Source organism: Apaloderma vittatum, unplaced genomic scaffold (assembly GCF_000703405.1).
Source record: "Apaloderma vittatum isolate BGI_N311 unplaced genomic scaffold, ASM70340v1 scaffold26497, whole genome shotgun sequence".
Lineage (NCBI taxonomy): Eukaryota > Metazoa > Chordata > Aves > Trogoniformes > Trogonidae > Apaloderma > Apaloderma vittatum.
The window spans coordinates 21,957-39,585 of NW_009727179.1; the positions used below are offsets into that span (position 1 = coordinate 21,957).

Genomic DNA, 17,629 nt, shown 5'->3' on the forward strand with positions numbered 1-17,629 from the left:
TACTCAAAATCCTTCTGTTATCCTCTTGTAAGGATAAAGTTTTAAGCAACACGGAGCCATATGCAGTGCTTACCTGTGGCTTTGTTCTCACCTGCAGCTCACGTGTTACATACCAGTCCTTTGTGGGAAAGGCTGGTTTTCAGTCGGTGTCTGTCAGGACATCTGGGCTTTGGTCACCAGTAACGCAGAAGCTGCTCTGCACTCCACCCCATCAGGATACAAAAGTCTCACCCTGGGTTCAGTGGGGCTTCTAGCTTGGCTAAAAGAGACAGGGAAGACTTGGGACTGTGCAGTGCATCACCCTGAGCGCTCTGAAGAACGTACCTGTTCTCACAATGCTCATCTGTCCCAGCCCTCTGCCCGGCCTCACGTGCAGGGTGACAGCCACACCAGTGACACACCAGGCTGCTCCAGACATCCGTGCAGCTGAGCTGCCTTGCTTCACTGTAGCATGTATTAGCAAAAAGAAATTTTGGTACCCCTGACATGCCTGGTTGTACCTGCAGTAGGATAGAGGCTAGGTCTGTTACTTTCCATATCTGGTCCTTGTTTGAGCACTGAAGTGTCCTTAGGACCACTCTGTTGCACCCCACTGAGGCCAGAGTTAGTATCTTGTGTTCTAGCAGGGCTATAAAGGGAGACACTCATGTGTAAGGGGTATTAAAGTGGTCAAGTCCATCAGTGGGAGAGAAAATTATATTAGGAGCAAATAAAGCAGAAGTCCATACCTTCTAGATTTATTTAAAAGTTTCCAAATGTAAGATGTTTGCTCTGGTCCAGCCAACAACTCTCCAAGAATATTCTCATAAGGCATCTGGAAAAAACTCTCCTTCTGCTGTACCTTCTGTCCCTCCCTTCTTTTTGAAGTTACCAAAATCAGAAATAAGTGAGAACAGATAGAGCTGACACTTTTCAAGACAACATGCTGATCGCTAGGCCAGGTCAATAAAAATCATTTCACTGCACAGAGGTGTAACTTAGAAAAAAAGTCCTGAGCAACTTCAAAGCAGCAAAGTTGTAACAAACACTGCACATAAGGAAAGCAAGCCTTGAGAGTGGCAGTTTACCGTAATGTACAAAGAAATTCCTTTTGTTAACACTAATATTTGACGGCCAGTGTAGAACACATTAGGGCATTTTAGTTGGGTTTTAAAGAAAAAAATTGACACAGAAATAAGGTAATGATTTTTTTTAATAGAGGAGCTCTCTGGGGGGTTGTGTTCATATCACTAACATTCACTTTATTACATTTTATGGAACGGACTTTAAATGCCAGTATATACAAGCCAACATTTCATTATTGGAGATTGTGTTTATTCACTTGCCATTGTCAGTCTGTTCCCCTTTGTCTTCTCCTGCTGCTTTTTGTAAAACTATGATTTATGAATACGTCCTTCACAACATAGCGTGGTGAAATGGTTCAATAAAAAGTTATTAAAGTTAAAAAAATCTATAGTTTTGCATTCTTTGCCCACCTTCTATAGGAACCCCCAGGAAGAGATTCTTGCACTAAGCAAACCCTGCGTGCATGAGATGGTAATATAAGGTACTTGCCGAGAGGCCTCCCTCGGCCAGACCTCCTGCCGAGCAGCAGCCGCAGCACGCACCGTAGTTCTGCCTACGGCAGCCCCGGCATTACACCCACCCTCAGACTTACAGAAGCTTCATACACCAAAGAGGGGGTGGTCGTGAAAATCTGCCATAAAAAGTTGATTTTAAAAATCGGGAAATAAAAACATACAGTAACCTTAAGCTACATAGTACCAAATAGCCTTTGGTTCTCCAACGTAAGCGTGTGCATGCAACATAATTTATTTTTAAAACAAAGCTCTCAGTCCTGCCGATTGCAGGATAAGCAAAGCTGACTTGCAGTTTGCAGAGCCTACTTAAGAATCTGAATTTCTGTGGAAATGTAACACTGTTTCAGCCTAAAGTGGAGAGTGAAAACCTGATTTAAATCATCCTACCTTAGCCCAGGCATGTTTTTTTCCCCCAGCAGCACTGCTGGCCTGCCCCAGCTGCACAGCCGCATAGAAGGGGATGACACATTAGCCACTATCACATATGGCTGGCAAGGAACCAGAGCTGCTCGTAGCAGTGAAAAAAGGAGCCACTCTCCAGGATGAAGAATAATCTGGTGGTGAGGAGGACGTGGGAGGTGGTAGAGTCTGTTCAAGCGCAGCACAACAGCAAGCGTATAAGAGATGGGTCACAAAACAATTTCATTGCATTTCAGAGTAATGCAGCTCTACCAATAAAAAGCCCTCTTCTATTCTCAACTTTGTGAGTGAGGACGACCTCAACAAGTGTCACAGGTACTAAAAGCAATGAAGCGTACTACTGCGCCAATGCCAGCAGCACCAAAATCACCCATCTGCCACCGTGGGACGAGGAAGCACCATGCACGGGAGCCGTTCCCCTGCGCGTGGCACACTGCGGCCCTCGGGTTCTCATGCTTGAACAGAGGAGCCTTTGAGACAGCAGTCACAGCACCTCTGTCACTGTTATTGCTGGCAGAGAATAACAGCTGCAATCCTAAATCCTCTTGGAAATCTAAACTAGAGGGTTCCAACCTGCTTCAGACTACAGAGATAATTTTGCCACCTGTAGTGCTCTGTGGCAGCCACGTGCAGTTCTGCCCACCCACCTCTGGCCAGGGGAGAGGCTGAATGCTGGAATGAGAAAAGCAGGTACAAGCATAAGAGCCCAGCACAGCCACTCAGCTGAACAAGCAGTTGTCCAGAGTCAACGTTGCTAATGCTGAAGCACCAAGGCTCTGCGTCTTGCGTACCTCACACACCCTCCTGCTCTGTTCCTCAGGAAGCGCAACAGAGCATTCTGTCCACGTTGGATTCACTGAGGTTAGACAGTGAGATGCCCATTCACAAGATTCCTCTCCTGCTGAAGCAGGACAATGAAGTAACTCATTTCTGCTAAAAATAGAGGTAATAAGCCCAATAGAACACATTGACGAGCATGAAAAATAAAGGGAAAAGCAATTTGGAGTAGTGGTCTACATTGCTGGGGTTCTGAATCGTGAAATAACTAATAATCCTGTTCATTTTCTTTCTTAAGACATATTTGATTTTCTGATGAGTTTTCATGGTCAAGTCACCACAGTTAACATCATCACTGGAAATCTCAATGCTTGTAAAGCTGATTTTCTGTTTATAGTTGGTGATGGAGTTGTTGAGGATGTTGGTGATGTTGGCTTCTTCCATTTCTTTAGTGAGTTCATTTGCAGGCCCCTAGGAAACAAGAGCGTACAGTTAGTTTTAGGGTTTGTCTTCAGCAGAGGAAAAATGCTTTAATCAATAAGGATGAAAGCACACATCTTCAGATGTGTTGGTCCCAATCTTCAAACGTGCTGCCTTTCAGCTGCTGCTGATTTGTAGGAGAGCCTGAAGTCCCAGAGATGCATCTGTGTCCACCACTGTATTTCTAGAGGTATTTTGAGATCTTTGAGCAAATTTCACTCCATATCACTGAGCAACCCACTATCCATCTCTTAGAAGACATCCTTCTCTTCATGTCTACACAGTAATTTAATGGATGGGAAACTTAGCACTGAGGTGGGAAACCTCTTTTCCCTCTGACAGGGTTTGGACCCCTGATGACCACTGGACTACAATCATCCTTGACTATGTAATTTCTCATGCTAAAGCAGAGCACTTTGAACAATTCACTCTCACAGCCCCCACAGAACATTGTGGACTGATGTTTGGTACTGTCTTCTGGGAAGTGAGGAAGAAGGGTCCAGCTTTCCTCTGGTAGAAGAAATTATCTTCCAGATCAGTGATCTAATCAGAGTTATTCCAGAGAAGAGCGCAGCGGTGTGTTATACTGGCTCTTCTTTGGCTGCCTGTTGAAAGGAACCGAGGCGCTTCATGCTCTCACATGAGCTCGGCTCAGGGCTACAGCCCCAGTCCTAGTGGCAGGGCAAAGCACTTCCTGACTGTGGTCCTGGGAATCTAACATGACTCTCAGCCAAGGGTGGGTGTGCAGAAATCCATGTAGGTGACAGAGTGGTCTAGTGCTGTTTGTGTGGTTGTTGCACAAAAAAATTTAGATTTAGTGACAATTAGGAAAAGTGGTTGGGTTGTTACTGTGTCTGTAACAGGAAGACCATTTTTCTCTCTCAGTTAATGGAGGACTAATTATTGTCAAATCTTATTAAGGTAGATGAGGCTTTACCTCTCGAGGTCCTTTAGCCACACACTTTTGTGACGAGCTGTAGTGAGCCACTGCATATTCCACAAGGGCACCAAAGATGAAGCTGAAGCAGATGCCGAGGTAAACGTCGATAGCCTTAATGAAACAGTTGGTTTTTGAAAGTGAACTTCGTGAGCCGATCATCAGAGTTGTCATGGAAAGCACCGTTGTTACTCCTTGGAAAGCAGAAAAAGACAGACCTCCTCTGTGGACTCTTTGGAAAAAGCTTGGCCCATCCTTCTGCACATGCTGTCACTCTGTTGCTGGCCAGATAGAGCTCATCACTTCTTGCCAAACCCCATCAACTGAAATGCTTCTGTAGCACTAGCTACTAGCTTCACCCAGGCTGCCCCTGCCTGTGACAACTTAGCTCCAGCAGGCACTTGGCCTCTCTTATTCTTGCTTCCAGTAAAAAAATCCCCTCCTCCCTGCCCCTTCTAAAGCATGTCATGAAGACGGGCTCTGCAGATGGGCAACTCTGCCAGCCACAGCCTATCTTCCATGCTTCACACTGCTAACCTGGCTCTGCCACGAGTAAAAGCAGAATGTGAGCAGGGCAGTTATGCCTGAGCAGAGAGCTCAAGGAAACTACTGCCTGCCCAGCCCTCAGAGGGTCCCCTGACTGTCAAAGTATTCTCCCTTCCCCAGGCAATCACTCACCAATACATGTTCTTGCAGGCACTGAATCCAATGTTATCCAAAATGAAACCCAGGACAACATGACAAGCAGAGTGGAGGGCACATAGGTCTCCAAAATGAAGTAAAGAACATTTCTTCTCAGCTCAAACTGCAGTGTCAGTCGTGGGTATCTGCCTGTTCAGGAACGGAAGGAACACGGGGAACATGAGATTCACAAGGACACTTGAAGTGAAATTGGGAGAGCCCAGCACCTGCCCTTCAGCCGATCTACATCAGCAGAGCTGCACTGAAATCCTGGGAGCTGCATTACTTACACGAGCTTGACTTCTCGCCTCAGAGGCTGTACCTGACACATCCTAGATGAGAGGACACGTACACACAGCATCGCTGGACAAGAGACATCTAAGGCAACGTATGACTTGCTAAGGGGCTCCTGAACTTAATTCACAGTAGAAACATTTTATACATTATAACTCAGAGTACAGAAGGGCTGATGCTTTCAGCTATTCTCTCATACTCAGCACTGCAGATTTTTCCCAATAAGCACTTTGAAGGGGCATCAGCAAGTTCAGTCTTTATCTGATGGCTGAGAAGTAAACAAAAGATTTTTACCTCAATTTCAGCAGGCTCTGGCTCACATCCCAAAGCATCCCAATATCTTATCATAACAGGAAATTAGTCCCTCTGTATTTATTAGAAATTTGTAATCTTTGATAACTGTGTCTCTTTGTGCTCAAAAAAATTCAGTCACATTTTTAAAATCAATTTATCGTAATACTGACAAGGGTTCTGGGGATGGATTGCCAGTATTTTTAGGAGATATTTTTGTGGTTTAAACAATAGCTCCCTTTGAAACAGAGAAACAAATCCCATGTTGTTCATGGGCTGTATACACCACAGTCAACAACAAAACACTGTTAGTTTTAAAATCTGGTCATTCTGAGGCAGTTTTGCCCCCTTTCATAGTGTCTGTGATCGGAGAGAAGAGAATTTATGTTCATAACGAAAAAGACATTGAGTTCTGATGCACAAAGCGATCTTATTCCATTATGACAGAATTGTAATTTACAAACAAGAGTATATTTTAAAAGATAATTTTACTCTCGGTTGCTGTAAACATGGCACTGCAGTATTTATAGTCTGCACACTTGGGAGGAAGTGAGAGAGTTTCTTCAGGTATGTGTGGAGAAAGAAAGAAGTGCAGAATTAAAAAAAAAAAAAATCCATCAAGAGAATGTAGGGTATCAAAACCCCTAACTTTCCACGGATTTCCATCTTACAGAATATATTTTGCCATCTTTCTGTGCATCTCTTTTTGTGAGATTAACATTTGCTAAAGCCTTTGCTGGTTCAGGCTTGAGTCAAAAGATCCTGGCCTATGGAAGGGAAAGGAGGTGGGAGAGGAAATACTTGAGAGCTTTTCCTGCTTTTTTCTTTCACTGATTTACCTGTTTCTTGCTGTGACTTCGAGACCAGGGTGTAGTAACGTTCCACTGTGTACTGAGAGAGCCGCAGCTTTTCTATGCCATGGACAGAGTCATTTCCTCTCAGCCACGTGAAGATGACATCGTTTTCATCATATCCCCCTACGGAGAACACAAAGACCCATCTTACTGTGGTTTAGCCAGTAAAAGCCCAGCGATTGCCCTGCCCTATCTCCTGAGTGGGAACAGGAACACGATGCAGGCATTGTAGCCTGGACAAAGACCCTCTTGAACAGTGTCAGGCCATGGGTGGATATTGGCTGTTCTTTCACTGCTGTACTTTCAGGCTGCTGGTTCAGATTTCAACGGAAGCACATGACACCATGAGTGAGACACAACATGTAAGGCTGCCAAGAACCTATTTCAATCATTTACATGGGGTATTTCTATTTTAAAATATTTTAACATTTTAAAAGAGAATATATCCGCGGTTTGATTACACGCAGCAGGATAAAACTACCGCAGCAATCAACCCTCAGACAGAGCCTCTTCAGTAATGAGAGGACAGCAGGAGAAATGCAGTGGTTAAAAACAGAGAATACAGATCCCATTGATCTTACCAGGTAGCAGAAAACCATTTCACTGAATCATCTATTCAAGTGTTTAAAAATGCCAGAAGAGGGGTTTTCAGTTAGTCACAAGCTTGGAGCTGAGACTGCTGTGTGGCTATGGGCCAGGCTGTTCTGATTGGGTATGCGTTGTCCAGAAAACCTGCTCATAAAAGGAGCTTTTTCTACAAATCATTCCTCCTATCCCCAGAGGCTTTAAGTTACTGAGGACAAATAAATGCATCTGACATTTAGGTAACAGTGAATTCCCGCCTCAAAACGGCAGGACAGATGAGATCAATTCAAACAGTTACCAGAGGATGAAAAACTGAATATAAGCCAGCCCAGAAAACAATCACATCCTGGGCTGCATCAGGAAAAGCATGGCCAGCACGTCAAGGGAGGTGGTTCTGCCCCTCTGCTCTGGCGAGACCCCACGTGCAGTACTGCAGGCCCCCAACATAAAAAGAACATGGACCCATTGAGGTTAGAGCATAAAGAGGCCATAAAGATGATCAGGGGGCTGGAGCATCTCTGCTCTGAGGAGTTGAGAGAGCTGGGGCTCTTCAGCCTGGAGAAGAGAAGGCTCGGGGATACCTTGTAGTGACCTTCCAGTACCTGAAGGGGCTACAGGAAAGAAAAGACTCTGTCAGGGCCTGCAGTGATAGGACAAGGGGTAACAGTTTCAAGATGAAAGAGGGTAGATTTAGATTAGCCATTAGGAAGACGTTCTTCACTGTGAGGGCAGTCAGACACTGGCACTGGTTGCCCAGAGGAGCTGTGGGTGCCCCTTCCCTGGCAGTGGCAAGGCCAGGCTGGACAGGGCTTTGAGCAACCTGGTCTGCTGGGAGGTGTTCCTGCCCAGGGCAGGGAGTTGAGACAATCTTTAAGGTCCCTGCAACCCAAACTGTTGTACAATTCTATAATCGGTACACTCTGTATGTGCCAGCAGACTAATTCCCTCCAGGAATGCAAATAATGGCAAAGCATGACCTCAGGTTGGACTCAGGGATACCTCAGTCTGAGGGGTAAAGCCTCTGCTGAGTCAGCACCGTGCCATTCACTTCAAAAATTTCACTTAATTTAGGAAACAGGCCCATCGATCTTGCTAATTTGATTCTTTTAAGTGCCCTTTCTTGAGAAAATGAGTGGGGGTGCTTTTATTCTGATAATCTGTTCATTCTGGTAGAAGGAATAAGATGCAATTGCAGCTCTATTTTTATCCAATTGTGTTTTCTTATGAGACACAAATTACTAGAGCTTGAGGGTGATGAACTCCTAAATTAGGTGTCCAGGGTATGAATCCCTGCATGGAATCCTAAGCATGTGACTTCTCAAAGTTTCTAAATAGTTTTATAAATTGTGGTTATGCAGGAAAATTTTATAATAAATGACAGATTGTTGTTAATTCATCTGGCATCTATTTAAATAGCATTATTTCTGGGCACTTATCCTAATGAAATCTCCAGTGGGCAATGTGCTTATAATTTCACTGGAATTATGCAGCAACTGAGCATGATGCAGGACCCAATCACTTGTACAACTGGCCCAAACAAGCTATGCTGTAGCAGAAGAGGCCAATCATTATTATTTCAGGATCTATTCTTTGTAATAAAGTTAACCATGGTGAACTAATATGATTTTAATGTGAAAATAATACGTGCTTCCCTAGGTGGTTGGTACTGCAACCCCAGAAGTTAAAATCTGGTCTTTTCAGTATTGAGATTTTATATATATCTTTTTGAGACATGAAGTGGAAAATGGTTGCTGGCTTGTTGTGGAGCTTCACAGACCCAGAACAGCAGCACTTCTCCTGCTGAGCTCCTGGGTAAGAGCCCTGTGGAGTCCTAACTTTTCCTGGAGCCTTTCCCAGCCAGCTTTGGCCATAGATGAGCTTTTAATTTAATTGAGAGCAGAACTTGCTGCTTATTCTTTTTCTTGAGACTCCCAAGGCTAACTCCTGCGAAGAGGGTTCCATCATGTGCATCCCTGTAACAGACAGCCTGTGTGGAAAAACATGTACCACAAAGTGCAGTTTGGCCTTAGTTTCAGTTCCAGAGGCTTGTTCAACTCATATTCCAGCAAGAACCATCTTTCACACTGTCTTGTTCCAGTGGGGGTTTGGAAGGTGCAACAAGTGGTGGATACCTCAAAATGTGACAAGTCACTCCTTGCTGTGCTCCAGCCCATGCACTTACCCCACCAGTTAGTTTTGAAGAAGCTGTGTGTGCAAAAGGAAATTTTCCAAAATTTGGAAAAGTGGCCGCTGTTACTTTATCTATTCTGTGCAAAACTGAACTATCTAGACTTCAATAAAAATATTATTACCACTCTTTCTATATAGATTGCAGAGTGACAGGAACCCTCTAAACTGTGGATTACAGCACAAGCATTTGAAGAATGATGAAGCAAAATTGTTTTCTATTGGATGTTAGTATTTGCAGGCGTAAAAGTCTACTCCAGAAAGCTGCTGTGGCAAATACAAATATTCAAGATGCGTAGTTACATATGAATAAACAAATTTAAAGGTTGTGGTTTTTTTCTAGAATGTTACACTTACAGCTTTCCAGCTGCAGTCTGCATGTTTGTGTGTCCATGGGATACTTGGACAGGTCCATGTTACAAGCAACAGTAGTAGTGATTCTGTAGGAAGAGAAAGAACTCTGAAAGTTACAATAAAACCACATAATGAGATATTTCTGTTTTTCATAGCAAACTAGATCACAAAGACATTGCTCTGTCACGTAGATAATTTTGACTTATGAAATGAATGGACTGATGTAATCAGAGAGAGCCCTCCTGAAGAAGATACGCTCTTTGCAGCCACGCTGATGAAAATGTAACCAAAAGGAATTTTGCTTTGCTGTGGTGAGAGATTTAGTGTAGGTTCAGATCTTTTCCAGTGCCACAGTTTACACATCTTAAGAAGTCGCTGCTTGTCACCCAAGGCATAGTAGATAACTGCACACATACTCTGGCTTGCTCTGATGTGGAGGCAAAATGAGTTTTACTTTGCAGCCTTACTTTCCAGTTGAGGTAACTGGGACACAGTTCCTCTGAGCCGAGAAGAGATACCACGGTATTAATTGCTAATGCAATTACAGTGCGTGTTTCTGCAGTACATGTACAAACATGCTTCTTGCTAAAAAGCAGAAATCATGGCTACATGGCATTGGAGGAGCAAATCATTTCCCACTATCTGTTAAACTTACACTGTTACAACGTCTTCCTGCCTTTCCTCCCCTGCCTCCCTCTTACTTGCAGAATCACAGAGTGGCCAGGGTTGGACAGAGATCTGGAGATCATCTAGTCCAACGTCCCTGCCAGAGCAGGGTCACCTAAAGTGGGTTGCTCAGGGCGGCATCCAGGAGGGTTTTGAATGTCTCCAGACATGGAGACTCCACCACCTCTCTGGCCAGCCTGCTCCAGTGAGACTTGACTTGCCTTGGTGACACCTAAACTTGTGAGCTTTCTGAGCGGGCGCTGCACCTGGGACACAGCAAGTACCACAGCGGGGAATCCTGATCCTTGGCTGGCATTTCCAAGCAGCCAGAACAGGGCGCAATAAATCAAAAGAGTATGGCCACAGTTGGCTTGTTGACCCCGAACTCATTACCTGTGACAGTTGGTATCTGCTCCTGTCCAGTATAATTCTGGAAATCTATTCTGAACCCTCATCAGCAAAGCCAAAGGTCATTTTACCTTAAGGCGTACAAGATAGTGCCGTTAGAGAACAATCTTATGAGGCGGTTCCCCACAGTGACGTCGTGCAGAAAGGACCTTTTTGACTCCACAATGTACGTGTCTGGTACCCAGAGCAATTCCACTAGACGAGCATCTAGCGTGAAGCTCTTGTTGCCGTGGAAGACCAACCGGGGGTCTGTCCAGCGCTGCCGCAAATAGATAGTAGCTGTGTAATCCTGGGGAAGAGAGGAAAACCTGTGAGGACGCATGCTCAGCACACCTGCACAGCGTCCCTGTGGGCGCACTGTGCATGCCAGGAGGCAGAAGACACATTTGTTTAACATATCAAAGCTCAGCTTCAAATGCATGCAGTAAATCTGACAGATTTGCATCACAGTTTTATTTATGGTATTACATTTCTCATATACTTACACTTAAAGGCATAGTGTTTGAGCACTAAAGAGCATACTCGTAGTATGAGCAATTATTGTAATTTATATTTTTGTGTCTGTCTTGCAGGTAAGAAAACAGATGGGAAGTGCACACTTGGGGCCACTCAGCAAGTCATTGACATTAAAAATCAGTCATTGTGCAGAGTTTTAAAACTACACAGGTCCTATATATGTGATCATGATAGACACGCCGGCGCATTGTGACAAAAAGGTAAGCAAATCCAACCTGTTACTCCAGTGAGGTCTTTAAAAAATCCCAAACAAATAAAAAGCTCATCTTGCAGCATCTTTTTTAGTAGGAGTTTTGAATCTAAGGACACTCGGAATAACTTGAGTTTAGCTTACCAAAATCTACCTGCAGTGACTGGAGTATTTCCAAATGCCCCATCATAAAAGAGTAAGTAGCACCCAGCTCTAAAGATAATCCTTTACTGACAGACCTAGGGCACTGTTGCACTGTTTCACTTTCTTCCTTATAGGTGAAGTAAATGCAGCTAGTAATGTCTTTTGTGTTCTCAATATCTCTGGCACAGACTGACTGACACTGGCGATTGTGTTAACCGCGTGGAATCACTGTTCGTACCACAGTTGTGCTGCCTCTCTGCGGATGGTGAAGTAGTTCTGTTTCATTCCATCTATAATTTGTCAAATGCTTTAAGAGAAAAGGCCTAAGTAATTATCAAGTATCAGTGTTAGCTTTTGCAGCTTCTAAAATTTTACTCTCAGCCTGTGACAGAAGAAAAAACATGTCAAATAATGCACCGGCTTTCAATGCAAGGAATTATAGTAGTGACAAAAGTGAAGAATCATGGTTGATTTTCCAGCTTTCATCAAGGCACAGGGTAAGCCTCTGCAATGTTTTCTATGTGGCCAGAGCAATTTAGATGGACCATAAAGAAGTTAAATTCCAGAACAGGAGCTTTAATTAGGCCCTTTAATTAAACTAGAGGTACGCGAATAATTGATTTTACTGGTTCTGCTCCTTCCCCAAAATGAATAGCTTTATCAGAGTTACAGTATTTCAGTTAGTGAGTTTGTTTAATCAGTTGAGGGGAAAGAAAAAAAAAGGCAGTGATGTTCTTGAAAATGCTAAAATTAAGTATTGAAATTGTTCCTGATTGAACTTGTGCCTGTTTGGACCAAAACTATTTGCTGAATTTACCCAAGTCGCCCCATAGTTTTGGTCAATCTGAAACAGGAGTGTTTGAAATCCAGCTGTTACACGTGGAGGGAATCAGACTCCTCAGTGGTGGGAAAGTGTTCTCTGCATATTTGACTGTTGGTCTTCCTTACTGTTTTGGGTTTTTTTTTTGTTTCCTTGGGATTACCGATCCTTTGAGCCTCAGACCATGTCACAGACCATAACCTCATTTCTCCTCCAGAAGACGCCTTGTCTGTGTCTGCAGTCTGCACCAGCACATCCAACAGAGGGCCCCCCCATCCTGCACAGAGGAAAGGTAAGGGAGAGGAAATGCCACATAGGATTGATTTTCTTTCTATTTCCGAGAGGCCTGATTTCTAGGAGATGCTGTGTTTTCAACCAGTAGGGCCTCTGGAGTGTCTTTATTTACTTAGAAGCCCACATTGCTACGGCATCTACATAGCCTGTGGTCGTAACCGAGCCCTGATCTCATCACACCTCTGAAAGTGGTCAACAGACACACAAAAGCAAAGCAGCTTGGATATGACAATTTCTCTGCTGAGCGCACAGGAACACAGGACAAGTCACCCGGTCAAATCCTACTCTTATCTCTTATAAAATAAAAATTTGTACACTTACCATGTCGCTCTCAGATATACTGGAAATACTTGCGATGTCCAGGCTCATTGCAATTTGAACAGGTTCTCCTGTGGAGGGAAAGAAAAGGTGGAGCAGAGAGAAGGGCAATGTTTGAGTAAAACCGCTTGGGATGCTGCGCTGACCTCTCAAACCTCAGAAGCCCAAACGATTAGACACAGTTTCAGAGCACTGGACTCAAAAATGATCCAAAATAAAGTTGTCACGGTTAGGGAGCTGGACTTTGCCTGGTTTTAGTTATGTTACTACGTACAAACAGATTTTCGACGCTCAAATCCTGTCGATCGCCCATTGACCAACTCTTGAAGTGCACCACGAGAGGGCAGCTCCTACCCAGGAAACGGCCGCTCTCACCGACTCCTGCCGGGCACGGCTGGCTCTGTCACACGAGCAGAAAAACACAAACTTCCCTGCCTGGTGTGTCCAATCCCAGTCTGAATTTGCGGCTCCACCCTGGGCTTGGCGCTCCCCGAGGCTGCCCTCTCCGCCCAAGTGACAGCACGGCAATGCCTTTCCTCGTGGGACTCGCTGAAACTGCCCTCCGTCCTCTAAATCACATTTAGAAAAGTTAAGGGACACGGTTTCTAAATCTCCTTCTAGGTGGTTTGGGGTTTTTGTTTGTTTATTTGTTTTACACTGTCCCCAAACCCCAAAATACATTTCATTGACAACAGATGTACATTTTTCAAAGTAGCTGTCTGAGATACTGTTTTAGATATTCAGACACCTGAGGCTCACTGAAATTAGTAACCAGAGAGTAGATCCATGAGGACTCGGCATCTCTGGAGGAGGTCAGACCAGCATCCTGACCATTTCGGTTTAACGCTTATGGCCCCGGTAGGTGTAGGCTGGTGCAGATGCAGTTAATCTCTGTTACAGAAGCATCTGTTCATCAATGTGACAAGATATAGAGGAGCTTTTCCCCTCCTGCATAAGATCAGACATTCTGGACATAACAAGCTGGTAAATTCTGTATTGTTCCAGAAATTTATCACCATGGTAAGAAAAAGGAAGAAGCTCAAAGCTGCCAGTGGCAGAAGGTCAGTCTGCGGGAGCTACAACAGGAAACATCCAAGTTCTGGTGAAAGCTGATGGACAATTTTTCTGTTGAGCATAATTTCATTATTAGCTTCTGATAGAAAAGCAATATTACTAAAAATAAAAATTTCTCATAGGTGTTTTTAAACTGTCATTGATATTTTTCAGGTGCTGAATATCTTTCTGAGAAACCCTGCCCTCTCAGTGAATACAGCACTCGCCTCACCTGGAAGGTGGGAGACCTGACACCCAAATTGGACCGTAGCCTCAGGTAAGTTGCTAAATACCTGACTGTCCTTCAGGTGCTCCCTACTCCCTAGAGTTTCACAAGGATTTAAAGCAGGTTTACGTTGTGTCTCAGCGTGAAGTGAAAGCATGTGTCAAAAGTCAGTATTTCTGGCAAGGAGAATGGCTTTATTCCTCTACTGCTGCAACTACTAAACAGATATATACAAACAAAAATAAAGCAGAAAATCACAATCGTCAGACTCTAAACAAAAGCTTGTAGAGTTAGATCAGGATTTAGTTATTCAGTCAGGTCTTTCGTAGAGGTATTGAAGTTCATAAGTTTCCTGTTCTTAACCTCATAGGTGGACATGTTCTTTGCTCACATGTGCACGAGCAATCTTTTCCAGCCAACAGCGGGTGCACAGAAAGTCTTGGCTACTCACTTAAAAGCAGCACAAACTGGGGCATCCTAAAGAAAGTCTAAAGCACGCTCTCCCGTCCGCACCGGCCTCACAGACTGTTCTTCACATGGTCACATGCACGGACCCAACGTACCGCCAAAGTAGGGCCTCAGGTATTTGTTGTATCCCATGGTGAGGTTCTCAAATCCAGGGAGGGATGATGCGTCGCTGCTGCGCGAGTCAGGTGCACGGCCCAGGGAGCCCCACCTGGGGACATAAACACGTACCGTTATGTGTGGCCGGACATGCCAGGCACATCTGGTGTGCAGCTGCAGCGCTGTTTCCAGCTTATGCCTGAGCATGCAAACTGCATAAAATGCTTGTTAGAAGTGAGTAGATAATTGAAATCATGAGCAGTTGCTCACGTTGCTTATTTTGGCTGAATAACCGGCACCTTGAAGAGGTGGGAAAAAAGGCAATTGCCTCAGCTGATATGTACAGGTGTGCACACATGTTAGCTTAAGGCTGTTCATAAAATGTCCAGAACAAATCAAGCAAGGTCTGTGTATCACGAGACACAAGAACAACCCACAACCTCCTCCTTCCCACTCTTTCTCATACAATCTAGAAGGAACATGCATTTCTTTCTTCCTCCTGCTTATGACAACCTGAGACAAATCCTACCATCCAGCAGCTCCTCCTCCCTAATCACTAGTCCCCTAAAGAAGCTTTCATCATCATATGTTGGTGTCAGGCATCATCCCTACAGCTGCTGCCACATGTAAAACCCCCCAGTGCTCTGGAAGGGGAAGGATGGAGCACTGAGCACTTCACACGCCCCAGCAAAGCTTTGTGGGCTGAAGCATCCCTTGCTGCTGTGCACGCAGAGGGTTCAGCTTGAATTTACAGTGTCACAATTAGAGTTTTATGGATAGACAATAAAGCATGATGAGGCTGACGGATCTGTCCCATCGTATGAACAGCTAGAGAGACAGCAGGGTTTGGGCTGTAGAAAGGTATGCTGTACGGTGCAGTGTCACTGAGCGGTGTGGTCATATGCTCACTTGATGAAAATGTAAATGAGTGATTTGTTAAGAGTTAGTTATTGCTTTGTGAAGGGCTGAAGGAGGTGGAAGGCAGTGCCTCTACCTCCCCTCCGAGTTTCAGGACCACTGGTATGTGGCAGTAAGAAACTTAGTAATGTTACTGAAAGCTCTGATGCACTTTTTTCCCTCTGTTCCCTTTAAATCTGGGTTAATGGTCCTTAGAGGTGTGCTGCATGTTTTAGACCATAAAGGAGCTTACAGCAGAACTGAACCAGTTCATGCACAGCATAAACCGTTCAAGACATTTAGGGTTATGGTGCCAGGGATGGTAATAACAGAGGTGGGAGCCCTGTGGGGGGCATTTCCAGCAAAACCTGCAAATTATTCTGGCCCTGAACAGGAAATCAGGGATTGCACTGTCAACGTGTTCTGGGGACCTGTGCAGCTTGCTCTCTTCTTACTACACCCCTACCACATCTCTTACTGCACCCAGCTTTCTTTGGATGGGCTGGATAGTTGAAAGCGTAGTTTCCTTTTGGCCCACATTATTTATATGAAACATAATTCAGGTATTCTTTGTAAAACAAAACACTCTGCTTACCTTTGGGTCGGAAGGAAAAGACACAGACCGAAGAAGCAAAAATATCTGCAGAACATCTCTGGAGATTATTTCTCTGTTTGCACTGCTTGTCTGTGAAGTAGAAAAGAAAGGGAAAGTTTTGCGGTTTAAGAAAAACTCTTTTAAGGTGGAACAGGGACAAGAAATCCTGAAGGGTCAGAACCACACACTGTGTGATGTTTAACATTCCTGATACATAGTGGCTCCCACCCTTTTTTTCTATCTTGTGGCACTTTTCAGCACTGTGCTATCTTAATACCGTTCATGTAAAAGACACTAGTGACCACTCAGGTCCTCAAGTCCTTGACAAGGTCGCCAAATTCTAGCTGCCGGTTTGTTCTTAGAGAGCGCTTTTCTTCTTTCAGCATGGGATGGCAATGATCTTAAGAACTGCACCACAGGAAGAGATTTACTAAATAGAAAAATGTTTAGGTAGTTCCTAGAGTCAGTTAGACTCTGCTCATTAATAGTAATGTTGGCAAGTCACTCAGCATGCAGAACAGGATGAAATCATTCCCCTTCAAATGGGTTTCGTTGACTTTTCTGGGAGCGGACCCAAATCTTGGCTCCTGGCCCGAGACTCCTGGAGGCTCGTGCTGGCCTTGCAGCAGGTGCCGCGATGGGCAGCTCCTGCCTGTGCCCTGCTCTGCGTTTTTGCTCCCTGCCTGAAATGCTGCAGCAGTGGCACACCTTTTCTGGAGCCTACCACACTCTGGAGAAAGGATGTTTTCCAAAATAAAACATGCTCTAATGTCTGTCCAACACGGAATTCCTAACAAGGCTTTGCACTTGCAGCCCTTTCTCCAAACATGCTGTTCAGATGTTTTCAGGTGTTACTGAGTGCTCCTCACTGTAACGTGATCACACAGGGCTAGAGAGAGAATAATTTCCCTGCTCACAGCAATGTTAGAACACAATTTTGAGGAGAAAGAAGGATTAGTCCAGGTAGTTTAAAGAAATGCTCGTAGGAAGAAAGGATAACTTTACAAATTAGCATTTAGCTAAAGCATGACAATTTGTGAGCTTCAGCTCAGGAGCATCCTTCATGACCATCTGCTTTGCACAGGGACTGTAGCTGGTAGCATCAGAATAAGTTTCTAAACAGTTTTATTCTATCTGATCGCAGTTATTAAGACCTTATTTTGAAAAAAAACACAAACCCAAGCCAGTGGATGGAGACCTATTAGGCAGTAAAAAGCCTTCCTGGGACCCTGTTGTGTTTTCAGCTAAGAGAAGTGAAATGTGCCCTGCAATGTGTGCTACTGCTGCCTAGAGGTGACAGTCGGAACAAATGAACTTGGACAAATCTAGAGCTGCTGCTGCCAGACCCGAGTGAACGGCACAGTCTCAATTTCTCTGTGACTCCTCTAACTCTTTGCAAAACAAGGAGAATCTTGTTTTCTTCCTTCAGAGGGTGGCTGTGAAGATAATATACATCAAAGACTGTGAGGCAGTGAGAGGGGATCTGTAAGCGAGCAGA

At 44.4% G+C, this 17,629-nt stretch overlaps 1 protein-coding gene across 1 annotated transcript; it reads right to left on the reverse strand.

The window, feature by feature from the left end:
• Positions 1 to 2,933: 2,933 nt before the first annotated feature.
• GABRP (gamma-aminobutyric acid (GABA) A receptor, pi) lies at positions 2,934 to 16,187 on the reverse strand. The gene is made up of 9 exons (XM_009873597.1): positions 16,132 to 16,187; positions 14,639 to 14,751; positions 12,800 to 12,867; positions 10,586 to 10,803; positions 9,444 to 9,526; positions 6,300 to 6,437; positions 4,873 to 5,025; positions 4,195 to 4,388; positions 2,934 to 3,248 (listed from the first exon to the last, which is right to left on the reverse strand). The coding sequence occupies exons 1-9, from the start codon at positions 16,185 to 16,187 to the stop codon at positions 2,934 to 2,936; spliced, it is 1,338 nt and encodes a 445-aa protein (XP_009871899.1).
• Between the last annotated feature and the right edge of the window lie 1,442 nt (positions 16,188 to 17,629).

Coding starts and splice junctions, on each gene's coding strand:
- GABRP (XM_009873597.1), bottom strand. CDS start 16,187: ATGTTCTGCAGATATTTTTGCTTCTTCGGTCTGTGTCTTTTCCTTCCG. Junction 12,868..14,638: donor CCTGAGGCCCTACTTTGGCG/GTACGTTGGGTC, acceptor TTCCCTCCACAG/GAGAACCTGTTCAAATTGCA. Junction 3,249..4,194: donor TGGCTAAAGGACCTCGAGAG/GTAAAGCCTCAT, acceptor CTTGTTTCCTAG/GGGCCTGCAAATGAACTCAC.